Here is a 21842-nt window from a genome sequence, read left to right as displayed (position 1 = left end):
AGAAATTTTAGAAAAGTTTAGTATATATGGTAATGCTAAGTTAAATAGTATAATATTGTAAGAGATATAGCTGCTAAATTAAATACATATTATAATATATAAAATAAATAAGCAATATTACAAGAAAATAAATATATCTGTTTAAATAAATAAATATATCTAAAACATGTTGCTGCATTACGGATCATTTCTGGATTTTTAACAGTTGCACTGCATAAACTTGAGAATGAATGAACAAGTTTAAAAGTTATGCCTGAAGAAGAAACATAAAGGGAAACTGAATTTAAAGGGTTAGTTCACCCAAAAATGAAAATAATGTCATTCATTAGCTACTCACACTCATGTCGTTCTACACCCCTAAGACCTTCGTTCATCTTCGGACCACAAATTAAGATATTTTTGATGAAATCCGATGGCTCAGTGAGGCCTTTATAGCCAGCAATGACATTTCCTCTCTCAAGATCCATTAATGTACTAAAAACATATTTAAAACAGTTCATGTGAGTTCTATCTTGATATTATAAAGCAATGAGAATATTTTTTGTGCACCAAAAAAAACAAAATAACGACTTTTTAACAATATCTAGTGATGGCCGATTTCATAACACTGCTTCTTGAAGCTTTGGAGCTTTACAAGTCAAATCAGTGGTTCGGAGCGCCAAAGTCACGTGATTTCAGCAGTTTGGCGGTTTGATACGCGATCCGAATCACTGAATCGACTCAAAAGATTCATAACGCTCTGAAGCAGTGTTTTGAAATCGGCCATCACTAGATAGTGTTAAAAAGTTTTGTTTTTTTTTGGCGCACAAAAAATATTCTCATCGCTTCATAATATTAATATTGAACCACTGTACTCACATGAACTGATTTAAATATGTTTTTAGTACCTTTATGGATCTTGAGAGAGGAAGTAACATTGCTGTATACAGGCCTCGCTGAGTCATAGGATTTAATCAAACAATATGTTAATTTGTGTTCTGAAGATGAACAAAGGTCTTACAGGTGTAGAACAACATGAGGGTGAGTAATGAATGACAGAATTTCATTTTTGGGTGAACTAACCCTCTACTTACAGTTCACCATCAGAAAAATCTGATTCTGTACAGTTGACAGACTGGAATAGCGCCTAATACTGAACTTAGTATTTGGCGACATCATGTGGAGAACTGCATGCCTTGCAATTTTCATCCAAAGAGGCGTTCCCAGTTCATTCTACCGACATTAGAAGAGCTGATTTTGCAGTTCAGCTCGACAGATTCACTGAGAATAAAATAAAACATATTTCGCGGCACAATGCTTCGTGAATGCACGTTAGCTCCAGTTATTCATGGTTGCGGATGTCATATCGCAGCACTAGTCGTGGAGTCACGTACTTCACGTAGCGGCTGATTCAATCGGAAGTGATACGAGAGTGAACGTGTCTTACAGCGACGTGTTATTTACTTGAACTACGCACCACACTAAAACTGTAACGACTGAGCAGCAGTGTGAAGACTGGAGAAAACATTCACTGACAGACCCGTTTATGCAGAACTCAATGAAGTCCTTCATTCTGCTGTCGCTTTTACTCTCTAGCGTCCACGTGACGACCGCAGGATCCGCTGCTCACAGGTGTTTCTGTCAGGTAAGACGCACAATATACTACATCATCACTGATATTGTTTCATCACGTTAGAAACTGATTTTGATTTAATATATGTGTCGCTAACTTAAAAATTACAATAGTTCTAAGTGTTTATTTGATCTGAAACTACGGTAATACCAAATAAATATGGTAATCACTCGGATATACCGTAGTATGATCCCACAGTCATGGAAAATCTACATACTATTATAGATTTAATTAATATTTTGAATGAGTTTTTTTTTTTTAATTATTTTTTTTTTCATTTTGTTTTTAGTCAAAAGTTTTAGTAATTTTGTTGTGTTTTGTTTTTTTTATTTCAGATTTAGTCATTTTAGTACAATGAGACATTTTATATAAGGTTGTTAATATTTTACTTTATTTCAGTTAAAGTGTTAATTCACCCAAAAATGAAAATAATGTAATTTATTACTCGCCCTCACGCCCTTTGTTCATCTTCAGAACACAAATTAAGATATTTTTGATAAAATCCGATGGCTCAGTGAGGCCTGTATAAACAGCAATGGTATTTCCTCTCTCAAGATCCAGAAAGCTACTAAAAACATATTTGAAACGGTTCATGTGAGTACATTGGTTCAATATTAATATTATAAAGTGACGAGAATATTTTTTGTGCCCCAAAATAACGACTTTTCAACAATATCTAGTGATGGCGGATTTCAAAACACTGCTTCGGAGCGTTACGAATCGAATCAGTGAATCGGAGCGCCAGAGTCACGTGATTTCAGCAGTTTAGCTGCTTGATAGGAGATCCGAGTCACTGATTCGATTCGTAAAGCTCTGAAGCAGTGTTTTGAAATCGTCCATCACAAGACATTGTTAAAAAGTCGTTATTTTGGGGGGTTTTTGGCGCACAAAAAATATTCTCATCGCTTTATAATATTAAGATAGAACCACTGTACTCACATGAACTGATTTAAATATGTTTTTAGTAGCTTTATGGATATTGAGATTTACAAAGTCATTGCTGTCAATGGAGGCCTCACGGAGCCATCAGATTTCATCAAAAATATCTTAATTTGTGTTCTGAAGATGAATGAAGGTCTTATGGGTGTGGAACGACATGAGGGTGAGTAATTAATGACAGAATTTTCATTTTTGGGTGAACTAACCCTTTAATATTTATTTTATTTCAAGTACGTAACATTTTTTATGGTTTTAGTTTTAGTGAACTATAATAATCCTGTTTTGAAATGGTGATTTAGTGGCCTAAAAAGTAGTTTCTATCATTTTTTCTAGTTATGCTCAAATAGGCTGTTAACTCTTTGTGTGCAATTAAATAATATTATTTAGAATTTTCCATATCTAGTTATCCACAAACAATATGGATGAAAAAGTGTGGCAATATATCAAGTATTATAGTATTATAATTTGAAACCATCACCACACCATGGTACAATCACCGTATATTTATTTGTAAAGGGTTTTCTGAGACTGATTTTTAATGTCGTTTTGCGAATAAACCTGATTAACCAGTTGATGTCAAAAAGTGTGACACACTTGATTGATTAACTGGTCTCATTTCGTTTGTAGGTCACTGGGACTCTTGACGATTGTGCTTGTGATGTTGAGACCATCGACAGTTTCAACAACAAGGAAATCTTTCCCAAACTACAGAAACTACTATCATCTGATTATTTCCGGTTTTACAAGGTGATTTTATTGACGACAATACAGTGAAAATCTTGATTCATTGTTCATCTCTAATATTCAATAGTATGCTCCTCAGGTCAATCTGAACAACCCCTGCCCGTTCTGGACAGACCACAGCCAGTGTGGACTCAAATACTGTGCTGTGAAACCGTGCACACCGGTGAGCTTTGCGAAGTTCATTCAGATGATTTTGTCTTGAGGGATTTTGTATGTGACTTGTAAACTAAAAAAGGCTCCTTGTGTCTTTCTGTGCAGGGTGAAGTACCAGAGGGCCTGAAATCCAGCAGTTATAAGGTATTAGAAAGTCTATATAATGTATATCGTGCATATTGGTGTTGTTGGATGTTGATTATTTTTCCTCACAGTATTCAGAAGAAGCTAATGAGGATATAGAGAAATGTGAGAAGGTAGAGAAACTTGGAGCCGTCAACGGTTCTCTAAGGTTTGTGTTAAAAGTGTTGCACCTTCTATGACTCAAGAATACCCAAGATTTCTTTACTTTTTGACCTTTTTTTGTGCGAGTTCTCACTCAGTGTTTCTCTGTGTAGTGATGAGACACTTCAGGCGCTTCAAGAGTGGAAGAAACACGATGATGAATCAGAACGTTTCTGCATGTTGGATGGTAGTTTGTTAGTTTGATCAAATAATCTGCTTTTTATTTGAGGTGCCTGATAATTGGTACACATTGAGCTACAAGACCAGAATGCTCCACAGGCTGCATCATTGATTTTTTTTTTCTTTCTTTTTTTTCCAGATGAGGACTCACCTGAATCACAGTATGTCGATCTCCTGCTGAACCCGGAGCGTTTCACCGGCTATAAAGGACCAGAAGCCTGGCGGATCTGGAACAGCATATATGAGGAGAACTGCTTCAAGTAAAGAGTCATGGTCACACTTATTCTGATCAGTGTGCAAATTATTCAGTGACCTTTAGGAGGTCAACTTTATAAAGGAATTTCTGACAAGTTTGTCTCATGCTTTCAAATGGACTTTAAGCACCCTTAGAGTAGTGAGCCGACTTTTGATATTTACTTGTGATATATGTCAATAACATATAAACGACCACAACTTCTCCTCGCGAGTTTAGTGCACTCTGACTTTTACACTCAGACCTTTACTGATTATTTGTAAAATAGATTAGAAATAGATCTGACTTTAATATTTTTGACTATTTTCGAATACTGTTGTAACAGCTGCCATCCTTTTTGTCTCTTTTTCAGACCGTATTCAGTTAAGCGACCGCTGAATCCTTTGGCGTCTAACAGTGGTGAGCATTTATTAATGTTTTGTGTTTTCAAGTCTAAAATTTGTCAGTTTTGAAGCATTGATGATTGATTTTTGAGTACACACCATAGATCAAATCCATGCTACAGATCAAATAGGGATGCTCATGACCCATAATCCTCTCTGTCTTTCTTTCTGTCCACTTTAGGAGATGATGGTAAGGTCTTGTTATTCAAATCCATTTAACCAGTTTGATCAACTAGATATTGACAAATCTATTTCTTATTAAAGGGCAGGGTTTCTATCGCTGGCTGGAGGGTAAGTGACTCTTAAAGCTGTTCTATTTTATATGCACTATTGTATATTATAATTTACATGTTCCTTACATGTCCCTGTTGTTGTTTCCCCAGGCTTGTGTGTGGAGAAACGAGCTTTCTTCAGGCTGATCTCAGGACTGCATTCCAGTATAAACATTCACCTGAGTGCCAGATATCTACTAGATGGTGAGTACTACTTGTTGGTTTCATTTTAATTATTAACAATTTTTCTGGCACTTGTCAAGTGTTAAATTGTTTGATTTGATTGGTCAGAAAACTGGTTCGAAATGAAGTGGGGTCACAACGTGTCCGAGTTCCAGCTGAGGTTTGACGAGGAGCTGACAGAAGGGGAAGGCCCAAAGAGGCTACGCAACCTTTACTTCCTGTACCTGATTGAGCTCCGTGCTCTGGCCAAAATTCTACCGTATTTTGAACGTTCCACCTTCAATTTGTACACCGGCCAGCCAACACAAGACAATGAGAACAAGAAACTGCTTTTAGAGCTCCTCCATGTGGCCAAGTAAGAGCATTACAATGGTTGCATCAAAAATATAACCAACCCATTTAGAGTTTTTTTTTATTTATTTTTTTATGATTGAGCTATTAATAGTTTTATTTAGGTAATATGTTTACATTTTTTTTATTTAGCTAAAGGCTAGAATAAACTATGCGATTTTTGCCCAGATCTGCCTTGATTTGCAGAAGAAGAGGCAATAGTTGCCAAAAGTCAGAGCAAGCCTGCAGATTTTAGCCCTGATGAAGGCTTGTGTGCTGTTAACTGTGGAAATGCATCATCACAGTCTGTGAAAAGGCTCCATTTTAGAACACATATTATTTTAATTTGTCATTCGTCTCCTAGCAACATTGGGAGTAGTGCAGGGGTTTACAAACTGGGATCCGGGAACCCTCAAGGGGCCGCAAGGGAGTCACAAGGTGTCCTTGGAAATGTCTAGAAAATAAATGAAAGAAAAGTAAATAAATAAATAATAAGATTAAAATAAGTAAATAAATTAGTTTTAAATTAATTAAATGAGAAAAAAATTGATTAAAATAAATAAACTTATCATAGTGAATATAAAAATATATAACACAGTAATAGAAAATCATTTTATATTTATTATAAAATACATTTTTAGTGTATAAATTGGGTGTTTATAAAAGATAGATACCTTTTAAAGGGTTAGTTCACCCCAAAATGAAAGTTAACAGTATAGGAGACTGACAGGGAAGAGAAGATTTTGTTGAATAAAGTCATTATTTTTGTTTGTTTTTGCGCACAAAAAGTATTCTCGTCGCTTCATAACATTAAGGTTGAACCACTGTAGTCGCATGGACTATTTTATCAATGTCTTTACTACCTTTCTGGGCCTTGAAAGTGGTAATAATGTTAATCGGAGGTCAGAAAGCTCTCGGATTTCATCAAAAATCTCTTTAATTTGTGTTCCGAAGATGAGGGAAAGTCTTATGGGTTTGGAACGACATGATGTACTTAATGACAGAAATTTCATTTTTGGGTGCTCTATCCCTTTAAGTTTTAGGATGGGGTCCCCTTACACAAGGAGGATGATGATATTTGGGGGTCTGTGGCATCTAAAAGATGTATTAGTGTATTCCAGTCTTAATATAACTAATTCTTTATTTGCAGATCCTTTCCATTGCATTTTGATGAGACTGCTCTATTTGCTGGAAATAAGAAGGAAGCCATGAAACTAAAGGTTAGTGGCTCTTTTCCAAGTTTGCTATAATAACAGTGTTACAGAATGTACGTTTTTAAAGTAGTAATGAATCTCTGACCATAGGAAGACTTCAAGCTCACCTTTAAGAACATCTCACGTATCATGGATTGTGTTGAATGCTTTAAATGCAGACTTTGGGGCAAATTGCAGGTAAGACAACAAAGATGGCGACGGGAAACCAGATGATGTTATTTGTGTTGTTATATGAAGTTCAATGAATGTCTCTCTTAGACCCAGGGCCTGGGAACTGCACTGAAAATCCTGTTCTCAGAAAGGCAAATAGAGGCCATGCCCAACACAAGCAACACCAATCCATCATTTCAGCTGAGCCGGCAGGAAATTGTGTCTCTGTTCAATGCTTTTGGAAGGTACGTCATTCTGAAGCATTGAATATCTATTTTTGTCCAAATATACTTATTTTAAATGTCTTTCATGTGTCTTGTTTGTTTGTTTTCAGGATCTCCACAAGTGTTAGAGAGTTGAAGAACTTTCGGTCGCTGTTGTCAAAGCTCAAACAGTGATTGTAAAAGGCGAGAACTTGATGTCTATAATCACATGACATGGCAGAATTATTTCCTTTGGGGTTGATAAATTACTGTTGTCAGAATGATATTTAATACCAGTTGTTGCTAAATGCAGTTTAACAGCTCTGCACTGTTTTACCCCATAAGAACTGAGCACTGGAGTCTCGAAACTGTAACGTTAGGGCTAATTTTGCACTATTTCATGAAAAATACATTTTTACAAGTGACATGTTAATAGGACACTGAATAGACGACCAAAATTATTGTAGTTTTAATGTATTGTAGCTTCTCGGAAACTCAGTGGAAATACATAAATGGTTTACAAGAGGGACATAAAACACTTTGTGTATTTTGCATAATATAAAGTCAAGGCGGCATTTCTTTATAGGTTTAATATATTTCAGTTTTTTTGGAAATGACCACTTTGAGAAAATGGAAGTCAAATTTGTGGATAAAATTGCTGTGTTGTCATTTTTGAATATACGCCTTAGCACCTATATTTTGTGAGCATTTTGAGAGATCAGTGTTTTATTTTGAATATTGTGATATATCTCTTTTTGAAAGAAAAAAATATATTTTATTTTGGACATTGTCATTATTTTGGAGATGTGTGTATTGAGTTATGCAAGCACATGTGCTTTCCATTTATTTTTTAATGAATGTTAATGTGTCTTAGGGAGGCTTATTTGTGTCTTATTTTATACTTTGCTTTATACATTTGCATTTATTCACTTGACACTTCAGTGAATTCAGTGTGTGTACATTTAATCAGTATATGTGTTCCTTGGGAATTAAATCCATGACATTGTTAGTTCCACAATCTACCAGTTGAGCTGCAGAATGTAATGTAGCAGAATGAGGTTTGACATAACCTGAATTCAGCAATTAAATTCGTTAATAGCATGTAATGCAAAGTGCTGAATCAAATATTGAATACACAGCTGACGATCTTAGAGGTGCATGGACCCAAGATTAACAGGCTCCTAATTTAAGCTGTTCCATGAGACTCAATGAGATCTAACCACTACAAATTCAATTGTGGCCTGCAGTTCAGCCAAGAAACGAAAACACAATTATGTTAGACATTTATCAAGATAAATGAACACTAGTATCTTGAATGGAAAACACTGAAGATAAAGAAATACTTTAGATCTGGAGTTGAAAAAAAAAATATACAGTGGGTACGGAAAGTATTCAGACCCCCTTAAATGTTTCACTCTTTGTTATATTGCAGCCATTTGCTAAAATCATTTCAGTTCATTTTTTTTCCTCATTAATGTACACACAGCACCCCATATTGACAGAAAAACACAGAATTGTTGACATTTTTGCAGATTTATTAAAAAAGAAAAACTGAAATATCACATGGTCCTAAGTATTCAGACCCTTTGCTCAGTATTTAGTAGAAGCACCCTTTTGATCTAATACAGCCATGAGTCTTTTTGGGAAAGATGCAACAAGTTTTTCACACCTGGATTTGGGGATCCTCTGCCATTCCTCCTTGCAGATCCTCTCCAGTTCTGTCAGGTTGGATGATAAACGTTGGTGGACAGCCATTTTTAGGTCTCTCCAGAGATGCTCAATTGGGTTTAAGTCAGGGCTCTGGCTGGGCCATTCAAGAACAGTCACAGAGTTGTTGTGAAGCCACTCCTTCGTTATTTTAGCTGTGTGCTTAGGGTCATTGTCTTGTTGGAAGGTAAACATTTGGCCCAGTCTGAGGTCCTGAGCACTCTGGAGAAGGTTTTCGTCCAGGATATCCTGTACTTGGCCGCATTCATCTTTCCCTCGATTGCAACCAGTCGTCCTGTCCCTGCAGCTGAAAAACACCCCCACAGCATGATGCTGCCACCACCATGCTTCACTGTTGGGACTGTATTGGACAGGTGATGAGCAGTGCCTGGTTTTCTCCACACATACCACACATTTTCACACATTTTCTCCACACATCTCTTGGTCTCATCAGACCAGAGAATCTTATTTCTCACCATCTTGGCAAACTCCATGCGGGCTTTCATGTGTCTTGCACTGAGGAGAGGCTTCCGTCGGGCCACTCTGCCATAAAGCCCCGACTGGTGGAGGGCTGCAGTGGTGGTTGACTTTCTACAACTTTCTCCCATCTCCCGACTGCATCTCTGGAGCTCAGCCACAGTGATCTTTGGGTTCTTCTTTACCTCTTCTCCCCCGATAGCTCAGTTTGGCCGGACGGCCAGCTCTAGGAAGGGTTTTGGTCGTCCCAAACTTCTTCCATTTAAGGATTATGGAGGCCACTGTGCTCTTAGGAACCTTAAGTGCAGCAGAAATCTTTTTGTAACCTTGGCCAGATCTGTGCCTTGCCACAATTCTGTCTCTGAGCTCTTCAGGCAGTTCCTTTGACTCATGATTCTCATTTGCTCTGACATGCACTGTGAGCTGTAAGGTCTTAAATAGACAGGTGTGTGGCTTTCCTAATCAAGTCCAATCAGTATAATCAAACACAGCTGGACTCAAATGAAGGTGTAGAACCATCTCAAGGATGATCAGAAGAAATGGACAGCACCTGAGTTAAATATGAGTGTCACAGCAAAGGGTCTGAATACTTAGGACCATGTGACATTTCAGATTTTTTTTTTTAATAAATCTGCAAAAATGTCAACAATTCTGTGTTTTTCTGTCAATATGGGGTGCTGTGTGTACATTAATGAGGAAAAAAATGAACTTTAATGATTTTAGCAAATGGCTGCAATATAACAAAGAGTGAAAAAATTTAAGGGGGTCTGAATACTTTCTGTACCCACTGTACATGTATACAATATAATACCTATGTTAGATAATTTTGTGTACACACACACACACACACACACACAGTGCTAAACACTGAGCTTTTAATTGTCTTAACCAAAAATTATTGGTCAGGAAATTAGTGAAATTTAAGCAAATGCACTACTTAAAAAGCCATTGTGAGATTGACGTTTTGGCTGAATATGGGAAGTTTGACCAATGTTTTGTGATTAAAATGGTTAAGACCATTTTTGGCTTGGCCTTTTTTTTTCTGTATTAATCTTCATACCAAATGACCCAGACTTCACACCAAACCTGTTTTTAAAACAGTGCAATAAAACTTTATTTTTTTTTATGGTAGTGCTTGTGTACATTTTTAATGAACTATGAACATGAGTAAACAAGTTACATTCATTGCCCTCAAACAAAAAAATAAAGGCTTTACTTGCTCTTTTGCGAGATTCAAGAGTTGATATGACAGATTTCACAGTAACATTTTTCAGACCAGACTCACATTTATAAATTAATAAAAAAATAAAAACAAACCTCCCAACTCATACACATCCCCGTCCTTTCTGCGGTTTGTCAGGAAATGAAACCCAAATCAGCATTCGATTAAACGCACAACTTTTCCATCAATTAACGCATCATGTTCGCTAATATGTGAAAAGCTTTGCTACACACCAGCTGGCAGAAAGCAAGGAAGCAGGCCAACTTAAAAATGTCCAAATCAATGAAAATCATCCACTTTTTTAGTACAGCATACACAAAATCCTGCAAGACGCAATTTAAAAAAAAAACACATTTTAAAAATAAATCCAATAATAGAGCAGGTGCATATGGCGTTTCAACCATACAGCTGCCTATTCATCATGTTTACACCACATCTGATGATTGCTTCAGCCAAATGATTGTTGATATCTTATACACAGCTCATAACATATGGAGCAGCAAATTAGGGGATAAAAAATGAGCTTTTTTTTTTTTTTTTTGCTAAAACACAAAACAATTACATTTCAGGGAATTGGAAGGGGTCGCTTCATTTAAGCTGGATATGGGGCATTGATTGCTGACCAATCATGCTCCTGAAATACAATTATACAGGAATGATGATATAAAGCTTATGAAACATGTTCAATACAAACATTAATTTTGTGCAACATGTTTTCGTCTAGGAAAATCATACAATGGCACCATTTCAGGCATCCCTGGAGAATGATATACTAGATTTCGACTACTGATATACGTGGGTAAATTCATCCACAAGCCCACAGTGTCCTTCAAAAGCAAAATACCAAAATATTAGAAGATGTAAGTAGAGTTAGTCTTCCTAGTCACACTTGGTACATTTGAATACACTAGATCTCAGTCGTCGGTCCAGGGATTGTGGGAATCGGGTGTCTTTTTGTCTTTGGGAAGCGTGGAAATCTACTACCATAGAGGCTCAGGGGTCAAGCCTGGATTTAAGCATGGGCTCTTTGGCAACACAATAAAAACGTTAAAGGAAAATGAAGAAAGAGTCACATGGATTTCATGTGAATGTCAGTGCACGTTTGGTCCTAGTACCGACGGATCTAGAATGCTCTTTCACTTGCTCGTCTCGGATGGACTAGGCGGTCATGATCTTTCTCAAAGACGAAGGAATATAAAAAGCATACCCCCCAAATAAGGAAAATTCTCACCACTTTCTGGCCTACAACTATTCCAACTGATCCAAATATGAAATATAGACCCACAGTAAGTGCAAAAAGCACATCCCAACTCACAGAGGGGAGTCCATGTGCTGAAGTTAATAGCGACAAAGTTCTGAACCCCTGGAAAGGCGATGGGATGAATGATTTTCGGAAATGAGAACATCAAAGAAAGAAGAAAATCTGGTCCATTTGGTCCAAACAGAGCCTCCCCCCTCGCCTTCGAATTGTCCCTTTGGATGTGGGCAGATAAATTGACTGAGGGGGAAGACAACCATAAAGCATTGCTCAGTGATGTCCCGGCTGAGCCGAACCTCAGACTAGATCGATCCACAGAAGGATCTGCATTAGTTCTGAGGGGTGGCGTAGTGTGTATGGGAGGTTGAGTAGTAGTTCTGGGGGGTGGAATAGTAATTGTGGTGTTGGTTGGTCTGAATGTTGCCGTAGGCAAACAGAAGAGGGGCGGTTGATGTTTGGGGGCCGTTCAGCAGGTGAGGGATCGCCGTAAGGCTGCCATTCCTCTGGATAGAGCCGTACCAACTTGGGCCCGTCTGTGGCGTGGACGACAGGATACTGCTGGAAAACAGAACCGTAAGACTTAAGACCCGTTCACACTAAGGACGAGAACTATAACTATATTTAAAGCTACAATATGTAGATTTTTCGCCGCTAGAGGTCGCCTATTCAAAACAAAGGCATAGCTTGAGTTTGAGTGCGGAACCTTGGGAAATGTTGTCTTCACCTCAAAGCCAGTGGAAAAGAACTGGAACGGGACTTGAGCAGAAATCAAGTTCATGGATGAGATTATTAACGTTACTGTAGTATGAAGCAGAGCAGGGCGAGTGATGTTGGAGCTGAAGGAGCGAGACGAACACGACACACGCCTCGCGAGCAGCTGAACTTTTATTTTGCTGCAGTCGCCGCTTCCGCTTTTTCTGATTAAGCGCATGAGGTAACGCAGCGCTGTTTATCATATTAGATACATTTGACTGTGTTGAAAATGATGTTATGACATTACTCTGTGCATTCGCTCGGCGGCTGCTGTGAGACACTGTTGCACACTGCAGTAAGCTAGATCGATTTTAGAATATCATATTAATAAATGCTGGATGGTTTGTGTTGATAAATGGCATGCAATTAATTTTAAAACATATTGTATGATGGAGAAAATTCTGTATTAGCTACTTAACAAAATAGTGTTTTTCTCTGAGGCAGACTAAACGTGTTGAGCTATATAACAATAATTAATTTTCTGTACCGTATCCTTGGTTAAAATTGCAATTTTCTCACGATTTACAAATAGTTGGAAACATTTGGGATATTGTAAGTAGTCAACTGAACAAAATATATAATACTGGCCTAGTGGTTTTGGGATATTTTACTGCATATTGTGCCTTTAACTATAACTATATTTTTTCAAGCCGATGAACCATAAAAACATTGACAGCCAATCAGAATCCATCCTTCTTTAAAGAAATCGATCATTTAAAGCAGCAGAAGACAAAACCGCAGCGCACGCTCAGAATAAACAACAATATCGACTGCGGGTCTGGACGATAATGTAGTTATTGTTATAGTTATCTTTACAGTTATCGTTGGTGTGAATGGTCCTTCAGAGATATAATTTAACCAATGTATAAATTAAAAGTAAATTAAAGGAATCGTTTACTAAAGAAAGAAAGTCATTCAAGTTTGGAAAGACATGAAGGTGCGTCAGGGCCCCAAGACTAACTAAAATGGTCTCAAATGCAACAAAAAAATAAACATTTGTGAGTGTGACAATAATTTAAAATCTATAGTCACAATTGCCTTTTACAAACAAACGACTCTTTGAACTGGTTCTGTTACACTTTATTTTAAGGTGTTCGTGTTACAGTGTAATTATACATTTAAGTACTGAGTAAAAATAATAAACTACATGTACTTACAATAGGGTTATAGTTAGGATTAGAGTTTGGTTTAGGGTTAGTTGCATGTAATTATGCATAATTTATAGTTATAGTAATTCAATTTACTATACATGTAACAAGGACACTGTAAAATAAAGTGTTACCACTGGGTCACTGGACACTGAATCACTCATGAAACAGCCTTGAACTTGCTCATGAGTCAGAGCTTTGAATCAGACATGGTGAGTCATTCAAGCAATAGACCCTTTTCACATTTCCGGGTTTCTCAGAAGCAGACGTCATCATGTGTTTCCATTCACGCAAATAGCAAAAGACTCCACAATAGTGTTTTTATAACTTTCAAAAAGAGAGAAATGTAAAAACGGCAGTCAGAAGAGAGAAAGATGTCTTTTTTACCGATAGCCGTTGTATTAAGTGTTAACTAGTTTTTAGTAATTTGATGCAATGGTAGTATAATATTAAAAAAATTAAAATATAAAAAACTTTGCAGGATTTACGATAATTATGACCGTTAAAGGATTAGTCCACTTTTAAATACAGAAGATTTTTGAGGAAAACATTCCAGGATTTTTCTCCTTACAGTGGATTTCAATGGCTACCAACAGATTGAAGGTCAAAATTACAGTTTCAGTGCAGCTTCAAGGGCTTTAAACGATACCAGATGAGTAATAAGGGTCTTATCTAGCGAATCGATCGGTCATTTTCGAAAAAAAATACAACCGTTTATGCTTTATAAACAAAACATCGCCCTGAACGTACTTTCCGCTTCCGCATTCTTCATAACGCTTACGCTGAATGTTCTACGCCTTCCCCTACTTGCGGAACGAACGCGGGGCCAGTTTCGTTTTTTTCCGTAACTTGAATAGGGAAGGCGTAGGACATTCAGCGTAAGCGTTATGAAGAATGCGGAAGCGGAAAGTACGTTCGTAAAGTACGTATGTATTTTTTTTCGAAAATGACCGATCGATTCGCTAGATAAGACCCTTATTACTCATCTGGTATTGTTTAAAGCCCTTGAAGCTGCACTGAAACTGTAATTTTGACCTTCAATCTGTTGGTAGCCATTGAAATCCACTGTAAGGAGAAAAATCCTGGAATATTTTCCTCAAAAACCTTCATTTCTTTTCGACTGAAGAGAGAAAGACATGGACATCTTGGATGACATGGGGGTGAGTAAATTTATCAGGAAAAGCGTATTTAAAAGTGGACTAATCCTTTAAAGCACGTCTAGGGTCTATTACTGAGTTTAAAAGTGACTCTCTCAGTTATTTTCAGTTACTCTAGTGTTCAAAAGTTTGGGGTCAGTAAGATTTGTTAGTATTAATTTTTAGAAATGAATACTTTTATTTAGCAAGAATGCATTAAATTTATCAAAAGTAACAGTAAAGTTTTGTTGTTACAAACATTTGTATTTCAAATAAATGCTGTTCTTTCTATTCATAAAACAATTGTGAAAAAAAAATGCATCATGGTTTTCACAATAATATTAAGCAGCACAACTTTTTCAACTGTGATAATTTATCACAGGAATAAAAATATATTAAAAATACAAAACAGTATTTTAAATTCTAATAATATTTCACAATATAACCGTTTTACTGTATTTTTGATCAAACAAATGCAGCCTCGGTGAGCATAGAGACTTATTTAAAAAATATTCAAAAACCAACCCCAAACCTTTGAACGGTAAAGTACGTCTGATTCAAAAACTCTTTAGGTTTGTGAGACTTGCATTAATCTATTACTTACTGACCACTTGTTGTTAAAATCTAAAACTGTCTAAAAAAATGAGTCATTATTTTGTTTCATTTCAGGGGCAGATGGCTCCCGTACTGTGTAAATACATTTTAGATGAACTATTCCTTTAATAACTTCATAACCTTTAAGTAACTATAACAGTCCCATCTTTGAAAAGATAAAACTTGACTAAACACACCTGCATCTCTCTCCTCGGGAAGTTGTGTTTCTAGACAGATCGTCGTCACTATCATAGCGCCGTGGGTTGTCAAAGAAATACGCCCTGGAACTAAAGCTGTGACTGTTGATCATGCCACCCGGTGTCTGCGGAAACAATGTATACAAAATATAAATAAAACCATATGATTAGCCCAACACAGCAGCATGGGATGTTGTTTTCAGTGAGGCAGACGTATGAGTAATTAATTCTATCTGACAGGAAAACAGCTCTCCGTTGGGGCTTAAAAAGCCAATGGCAGGCTCTCGTCATTGAGTAAGTGTCCAGCTGTGATATTGACAGACGGATTTAGAGAAGAGAGACAGGATTAGACTTTCACCAGGTTCTGATTGGGCCGCTGCACTCTGAAGAACACCACCACCAGACTGGTGGGCAGCAACTCCCAGAAGAACAGGATGATCCCAAAGACCACATAGGCTTCCCCATTGATCTTCTCTGCATCCGCCTGGAGACACAAACACAACGCAAGACAAATTTAACACTGAGAACTTTCCACTTCTGACCATATTGATGTATCGATACACTTTAAGGCCAAAAGACCTTAGAGTAGAGACTAGTGTGATTATTGTTAACTAAAAAGTTTTCCTACATTGAAATAAAGAAATAAAATAAAATGTAAACATTAGATGAAAAACTTATTCTTAAATGAAAATTAAAAATGTTGGCGTAGCAACTTATGCGCTATTTGACTGAATGTTCACTCCTGATTTTGTAACATAATAATGTACTTTTTTTTTTTAAAACGTAAAAATGTAATACATTTGTGCAGTGTTGGGGGGATTTAAGGTATTTTTTAAAATTGAAATAAATAAATGAAAAAACATTTTTTACAATAGGTTGTGTGTGTTTTCTCCATCAGGAATGTGTTGTAGTATGGCCCTTAATTTTGACAAATTATGTATCAAAAAGCAGTTTTTATAGTTTCCTATTGATGTCTATGGGTGATTTTTGGGGGTGCTATAGGGTTGCAACTTCACTGCTGTGTATTTTTGTTCTGTGTTGAGGCTGATTTAGTTTTTTTTTATTATTTGACAAATATATATTTTTTTAAAAAGTATATATATTTTTTTATTTCATTTTTCATTTCCCATTCATTACACTACAGAGACCCCGAACATCCTGAGGGACATGTTTTTTTTTTTTTTTTTCACACCAACATACAACCAAATATCATTCCAATTAATTTTTTTGTTTGTAGAGCTAGAAGAGTCAACCACGACATCAAGTCTCATGACATTTAGATGAAGGAAACTATTTTTTATTTTATTTCAGCAAACGTCATTTGGGGTCAAAAAGACCCCAAATAGCGTATAAGAGTTAAAATAAGTTTAAGTTGAAATTCTAAAAATAAAACAGAAATAGAAAAAAAAAAAAAACTAATAAAAATGACAAAAATCAAAATTGCTAAAACTAAAACAAGACTAAAATTAAAATGAAAACTGTAAATATACAGTCACACCAAAATTTACTCAGACACCTTGAACATTTCATTCATTAATACAGTTTATTCATTATAGTTTAAAAAATGGTAATAAAATATGACAAGATCTCTCAGTTAAACTGTCTTAATAAAAAATCTTAATTATGTCAGATAACACTTAAGTAGAACATTGTCGGGTCAAAGTGTCTGAATAATTTTTGGTTCCAAATTTTTATCAGTTTTACTGTTCACTGTATGGAGATAATATGTCACAGTTTACATTATTTTGCTATCCTCACTTACATAAATTAACTATAGTGTCCTGCACCCACTAGTAAAAATATATCAAAAATATCTGAATAATTTTTGGTTTGACTGTGTTTCTAAGCAATCTGACTTCTACTATGTTTTTATACGAAAACATAATGTTATCAAAATGTGTCATCTTGTTCTAGCAAATTATGATAAAATTACAAATGTGCATTTGGGAATGCAACATGCACCAACTATCTTCTCAAACTTGTAATGACAAGCACTTATATATACCATATATACAGTGAAATATAATTATATTAATATTTCCTATTTTGTTTATTATTTTTATTTAGTAATACTAACAATCATAATAAAAAAATAACGGTAACACTTTACAATAAGGTTCATTAGTTAAACAATGTATTAACTAACATGAACTAACCATGAGCAATACATTTGTTACTGTATTTACTAATCTTCGTTAAAGTTAATGAAAATACAGTTGTTCATTGTTCATGTTAGTTCACAGTGCATTAACTAATGTTAACAAGATTTTAATAATGTATTAGTAAATGTTGAAATTAACATTAACAAAGATATAAAAAATGCTGTTTAAGTACAGTTTATTATTAGTTCATGTTAACTAATGTAGTAGTCAACTAATGAACCTTATTGTAAAGTGTTACCAAAATAATAATAATTATTATTTTATAATCATAAAGATATATAATTATGATCACAATTTTTCTGCCAAATCGTGCAGCCCTACAAACAAGTACAGAATTTTAAATTGCAATCTTAATCAGAAAAATAGCAATCCGTTTTCCCCCCAAATCATGCCGACCTAGAAGAGAGCACCTATAAAAAGTACACATACTACACTACCATTAAAAATGACAACAACTCGACACAGCTAGTGGTCTACAACAAACAAAAGCACAACAAATATCTGCAAAAAGACAACACAGGACAAAGAAGGATGTATACACTCCCAGAGTTAACAAATCCTGACAACACTTTTGCACAGGAAAGACAAAGTGGCTTTATGAAGAATAAGTAACCAGACAGCCACCCAAACATAAGCAGCTGAGTCAGAGAAGGGGGCAGGCCGATCAGGGGAACCTCGGCTTCCTGACGGCCGTCTCAGAGGTGAACCCAAACTAGGTCACCACCAGGCAGCCATGCTTTCTGCACAGCAGCCTTGCCTGGGTTATTTATAGCAAAACAAAGACCTTTCCCCCACAGAGCCCATATCCGTCTAAATCCCCTCAAATGGATGGTTTCTATGGGGCACTGCGCAAAGAAGCATAATCCATGTTGAATTACTTTATTTTGAATGAACGAAGTCAACATCTCTTTTTATAAAACAACACGAGGTGCAAAAACTCATTTGTAAATATGCAACAAAAACCATAATCTCTAATTCAATACACAGCATGTATTATACTCTAAAATACAAATCTACCACACGCACAACAGAATGTCAACTCTTGAAGGATACAGTACTAAATCAGGGCAAACAAGAATTAGCAACTTTGACATACATAAATGCATAATAACTTCATAAATCTCACATTAAGGTGAAAACAACATTGATTATTAACTCAAACAGCTGTGCCACACTAGCAGCAGTGATCTCTCTGAGACTTGTTTATCTGGGACAGTGAAAGTTCAATGAGGGTTTATCAGTGTTATGCTTCCTACATATACTACCGTTCAAACGTTTAGGGTCGGTAAGATTTTTTTCATGTTTTTGAAAGAATCTTTTATTCTCACCTGCAGGCTGGATTTATTTGATCAATAATACAGTAAAAACAGTAAGAATGTGATATATATATATATATCATCCAACATCTGAATATATTTATTCAACATCCGAACGCCAGCTCAGTATTGGCTGCATTACACGCATGCCTCGTGCTATGCATATATTTGCATGTGTTTATAACATAACATTTCATGTCACTTGCAGAGTAGTTATTTCACAGCTGTTCTTTGTATCTGATATTGTGAGGAATCTGCATTGTTATCGGTAATCACCATAATAGAGAGATTCTATCATACTGTCAAGAGCCACAGACTGTAAGAAAAACTGTCAGAAAAGTGTATAAAAGAAAAAAAAAATCTCATCTGAGTAAGCATGTATCATATCTCCCATTGTGGTTTAGATCCTATTTTGGTGCAGGCTCTTTCGCTTTACCCTTTTTTGCTCACAGACTCTGCATATTTTTTATGTATTTCGCTCAATAATGGAATTTCATTCATGTTTAACCCAAAAATATTTCATAGTGTAGCTTTAAAGGGTTAGTTTACACAAAATTTTGTCATTAATTACTCTTCCTCGTGTCGTTCCAAACCCATAAGACGTTCATCTTTGAAACACAAATTAAGATTTTTTTGATAAAATCCGAGAGCTCTCTGACCCCTCCATAGACAGCAATTTAAAGGTGCCATCGAACATTTTTTTTACAAGATGTAATATAAGTCTAAGGTGTCCCCTGAATGTGTCTGTGAAGTTGTAGCTCAAAATACCCCATAGATTTTTTTAATTTTTTTAACTGCCTATTTTGAGGCATAATTAGAAATGCACCGATTCACGCTGCGTCCCCTTTAAGTCGCGTGCTCTCCGCCCCCTCCCGAGCTCTCGACTCTATCACTGCATAAACAAAGTTCACACAGCTAATATAACCTTCAAAATGGATCTTTACAAACTGTTCGTCATGCAGCATGTCTAATCGCGTAAGTACAGTGTTTATTTGGATGTTTACATTTGATTCTGAATGAGTTTGAGGCTATGCTCCGTGGCTAACGGGCTAATGCTACACTGTTGGAGAGATTTACAAAGAATGAAGTTGTGTTTATGAATTATACAGACTGCAAGTGTTTAATAATGAAAATAGTGACAGTCTTGTTTCCGCGAATACAGTAAGAAACGATGGTAACTTTAACCACATTTAACAGTACATTAGCAACATGCTAACAAAACATTTAGAAAGACAAAATATTTACAAACACCACTAAAAATATCATGTTATCATGGATCATGTCAGTTATTATTGCTCCATTTGCCATTTTTCACTGTTGTCCTTGCTTGCTTACCTAGTCTGATTATTCAGCTGTGCACAGATCCAGACGTTAATACTGGCTGCCCTTGTCTAATGCTTGAACATGAGCTGGCATATGCAAATATTGGGGGCACAGTGCTTCCGTGTTTACATCCGAACGCCAGCTCCGTATTGGCCGCATCACACGCATGCCTCGTGCTGCTCACGTGAACAGCGTTGCCCAATAATGAGCCGGCGTTCTGATGTAGAACCCGGAAGCGCTGCACTGTGTTTACAACATCAACAGCATAGGAGACTGACAGGGAAGAGAAGAAACTGTTGAATAAAGTCATTACTTTTGTTTTGTTTTTGCGCACAAAAAGTATTCTCGTCGCTTCATAACATTAAGTTTGAACCACTAGACACATGGACTATTTTAACAATGTCTTTACTACCTTTCTGGGCCTTGAAATTTGGAATGACATTGTTGTATATAGGGAGATCAGAAACCTCTCAGATTTCATCAAAAATATCTTAATTTGTGTTCCGAAGATGAACGAAGGTATTAAGGGTGTGGAACAACATGAGGGTGAGTAATTAATGACAGAATTTTCATTTTTAGGTGAACTAACCCTTTAATAGTCATAACTGAGTGGTATTTTCCACCCTCTTTCTGACCCTTGGAATGAACAATAACAATATATAGAGTTATGTTGAATCTACCTGGTCAGATACATTGTACCAGCCATAATTGAATGGGCTGGGCCGATCTTCAGGAGAAAGTGCCACCACAACCAGGTTATAACAGGCTCTGGAAGTGTAGAGGAGAATAACTGCTGCCCCAATGGCCGTGGCCTGGCATACTGATGTCCCCTTGATCACAATCACAAAGATCATCACATTTAGACAGAACAGTAATTACCTCTTAAGCACTGTTCAAAGTAATTAGCTGTTATTGAAACACTGAAAAACACTGCACTGTTGTTCTGAATCCCAATGGTATACTTCTAAGTAGAAGTTCGCACTAACAATATATTTCTAGGTATGAAGTAAGCCAGTTTGAATATACGAAAATATGCTTGATATAAATCCCTAAATCCAACAGCATCCCAGTTCACTTACCTTTGACTCCAGGTAGACATTGGCAGAAGACATTTTAGCAATCTTGAAGATGCATATGGCGAGTGAGATCGCACAAAGAACAAAGAGGCTGTCGTTCACAAGTACTCTTGCCAGAACAGCATCCTTCACCTGGCTCTCAGCCGCATCACCCTGAACCAGCATGGCACACGTCACGTTCACCACCAAGAAAAAAACACCGGCCAGCAGAAATCCTAGACGCAGGGGCACCCTATTGAGAGTGGAGAGAAAAATTGTTTTAAGACCAGGACACACCAAGCAGTCAGTCGGACGTCTGTCAGGCCAGTTATTGTGGCGTGTTCCACACGTCGGCTCTCGTCGGGCTCATGTCAATGGCAGTTTTCCCGATTCAGCATGTTGAATCAGCGTCGGGGCCGTGGGTGAGAGTGGGAACTCTGATTGGATGCTCAGTTTAGCGACCAAGTCAGTGGACAAGAATTAAAGCGAAAGTGATGAGAAAGAGCAAGTAAGTAAAGACGGCACAGACCAATCCAGTGTTGTGGAAAGTTACTTTTAAAAGTAATGCATTACAATATTGTGTTACTCCCTAA

At 36.6% G+C, this 21842-nt stretch overlaps 2 protein-coding genes across 3 annotated transcripts in view; one reads left to right on the top strand and one right to left on the bottom strand.

Moving 5' to 3' along the window:
* Window positions 1-1062: 1062 nt before the first annotated feature.
* ero1a (endoplasmic reticulum oxidoreductase 1 alpha) lies at window positions 1063-8007 on the top strand. Its single transcript, XM_048190680.1, has 16 exons — window positions 1063-1624; window positions 3179-3298; window positions 3375-3458; window positions 3554-3592; window positions 3664-3740; window positions 3847-3920; window positions 4053-4173; window positions 4519-4565; window positions 4731-4739; window positions 4814-4840; window positions 4933-5025; window positions 5113-5359; window positions 6485-6554; window positions 6639-6725; window positions 6807-6943; window positions 7033-8007. The coding sequence occupies exons 1-16, from the start codon at window positions 1526-1528 to the stop codon at window positions 7094-7096; spliced, it is 1395 nt and encodes a 464-aa protein (XP_048046637.1). The 5' UTR covers window positions 1063-1525; the 3' UTR covers window positions 7097-8007.
* Window positions 8008-10172: 2165 nt separating this feature from the next.
* The window catches only part of gpr137c (G protein-coupled receptor 137c), a 38350-nt gene continuing 26680 nt past the window's right edge, over window positions 10173-21842 (bottom strand). The window contains exons 3-7 of one of the 2 annotated variants that reach the window (XM_048190679.1): window positions 21274-21502; window positions 20875-21024; window positions 15752-15877; window positions 15394-15518; window positions 10173-12120 (exon numbers count right to left, since the gene is read on the bottom strand). In XM_048190679.1, the coding sequence (XP_048046636.1) occupies window positions 11895-12120; window positions 15394-15518; window positions 15752-15877; window positions 20875-21024; window positions 21274-21502 (856 nt within the window). In that variant the 3' untranslated portion in view covers window positions 10173-11894. Of the gene's footprint in view, window positions 12124-15393; window positions 15519-15751; window positions 15878-20874; window positions 21025-21273; window positions 21503-21842 lie in introns of both variants that reach the window. The other variant, XM_048190678.1, reaches the window with a different exon arrangement.

The sequence above is a fragment of the Megalobrama amblycephala genome, linkage group LG5, assembly GCF_018812025.1.
Source record: "Megalobrama amblycephala isolate DHTTF-2021 linkage group LG5, ASM1881202v1, whole genome shotgun sequence".
In the NCBI taxonomy this organism is placed as follows: Eukaryota; Metazoa; Chordata; class Actinopteri; order Cypriniformes; family Xenocyprididae; genus Megalobrama; species Megalobrama amblycephala.
The sequence above is the reverse complement of the archived record's forward strand: the minus strand, read 5'-3'. Positions and strand labels throughout refer to the sequence as shown.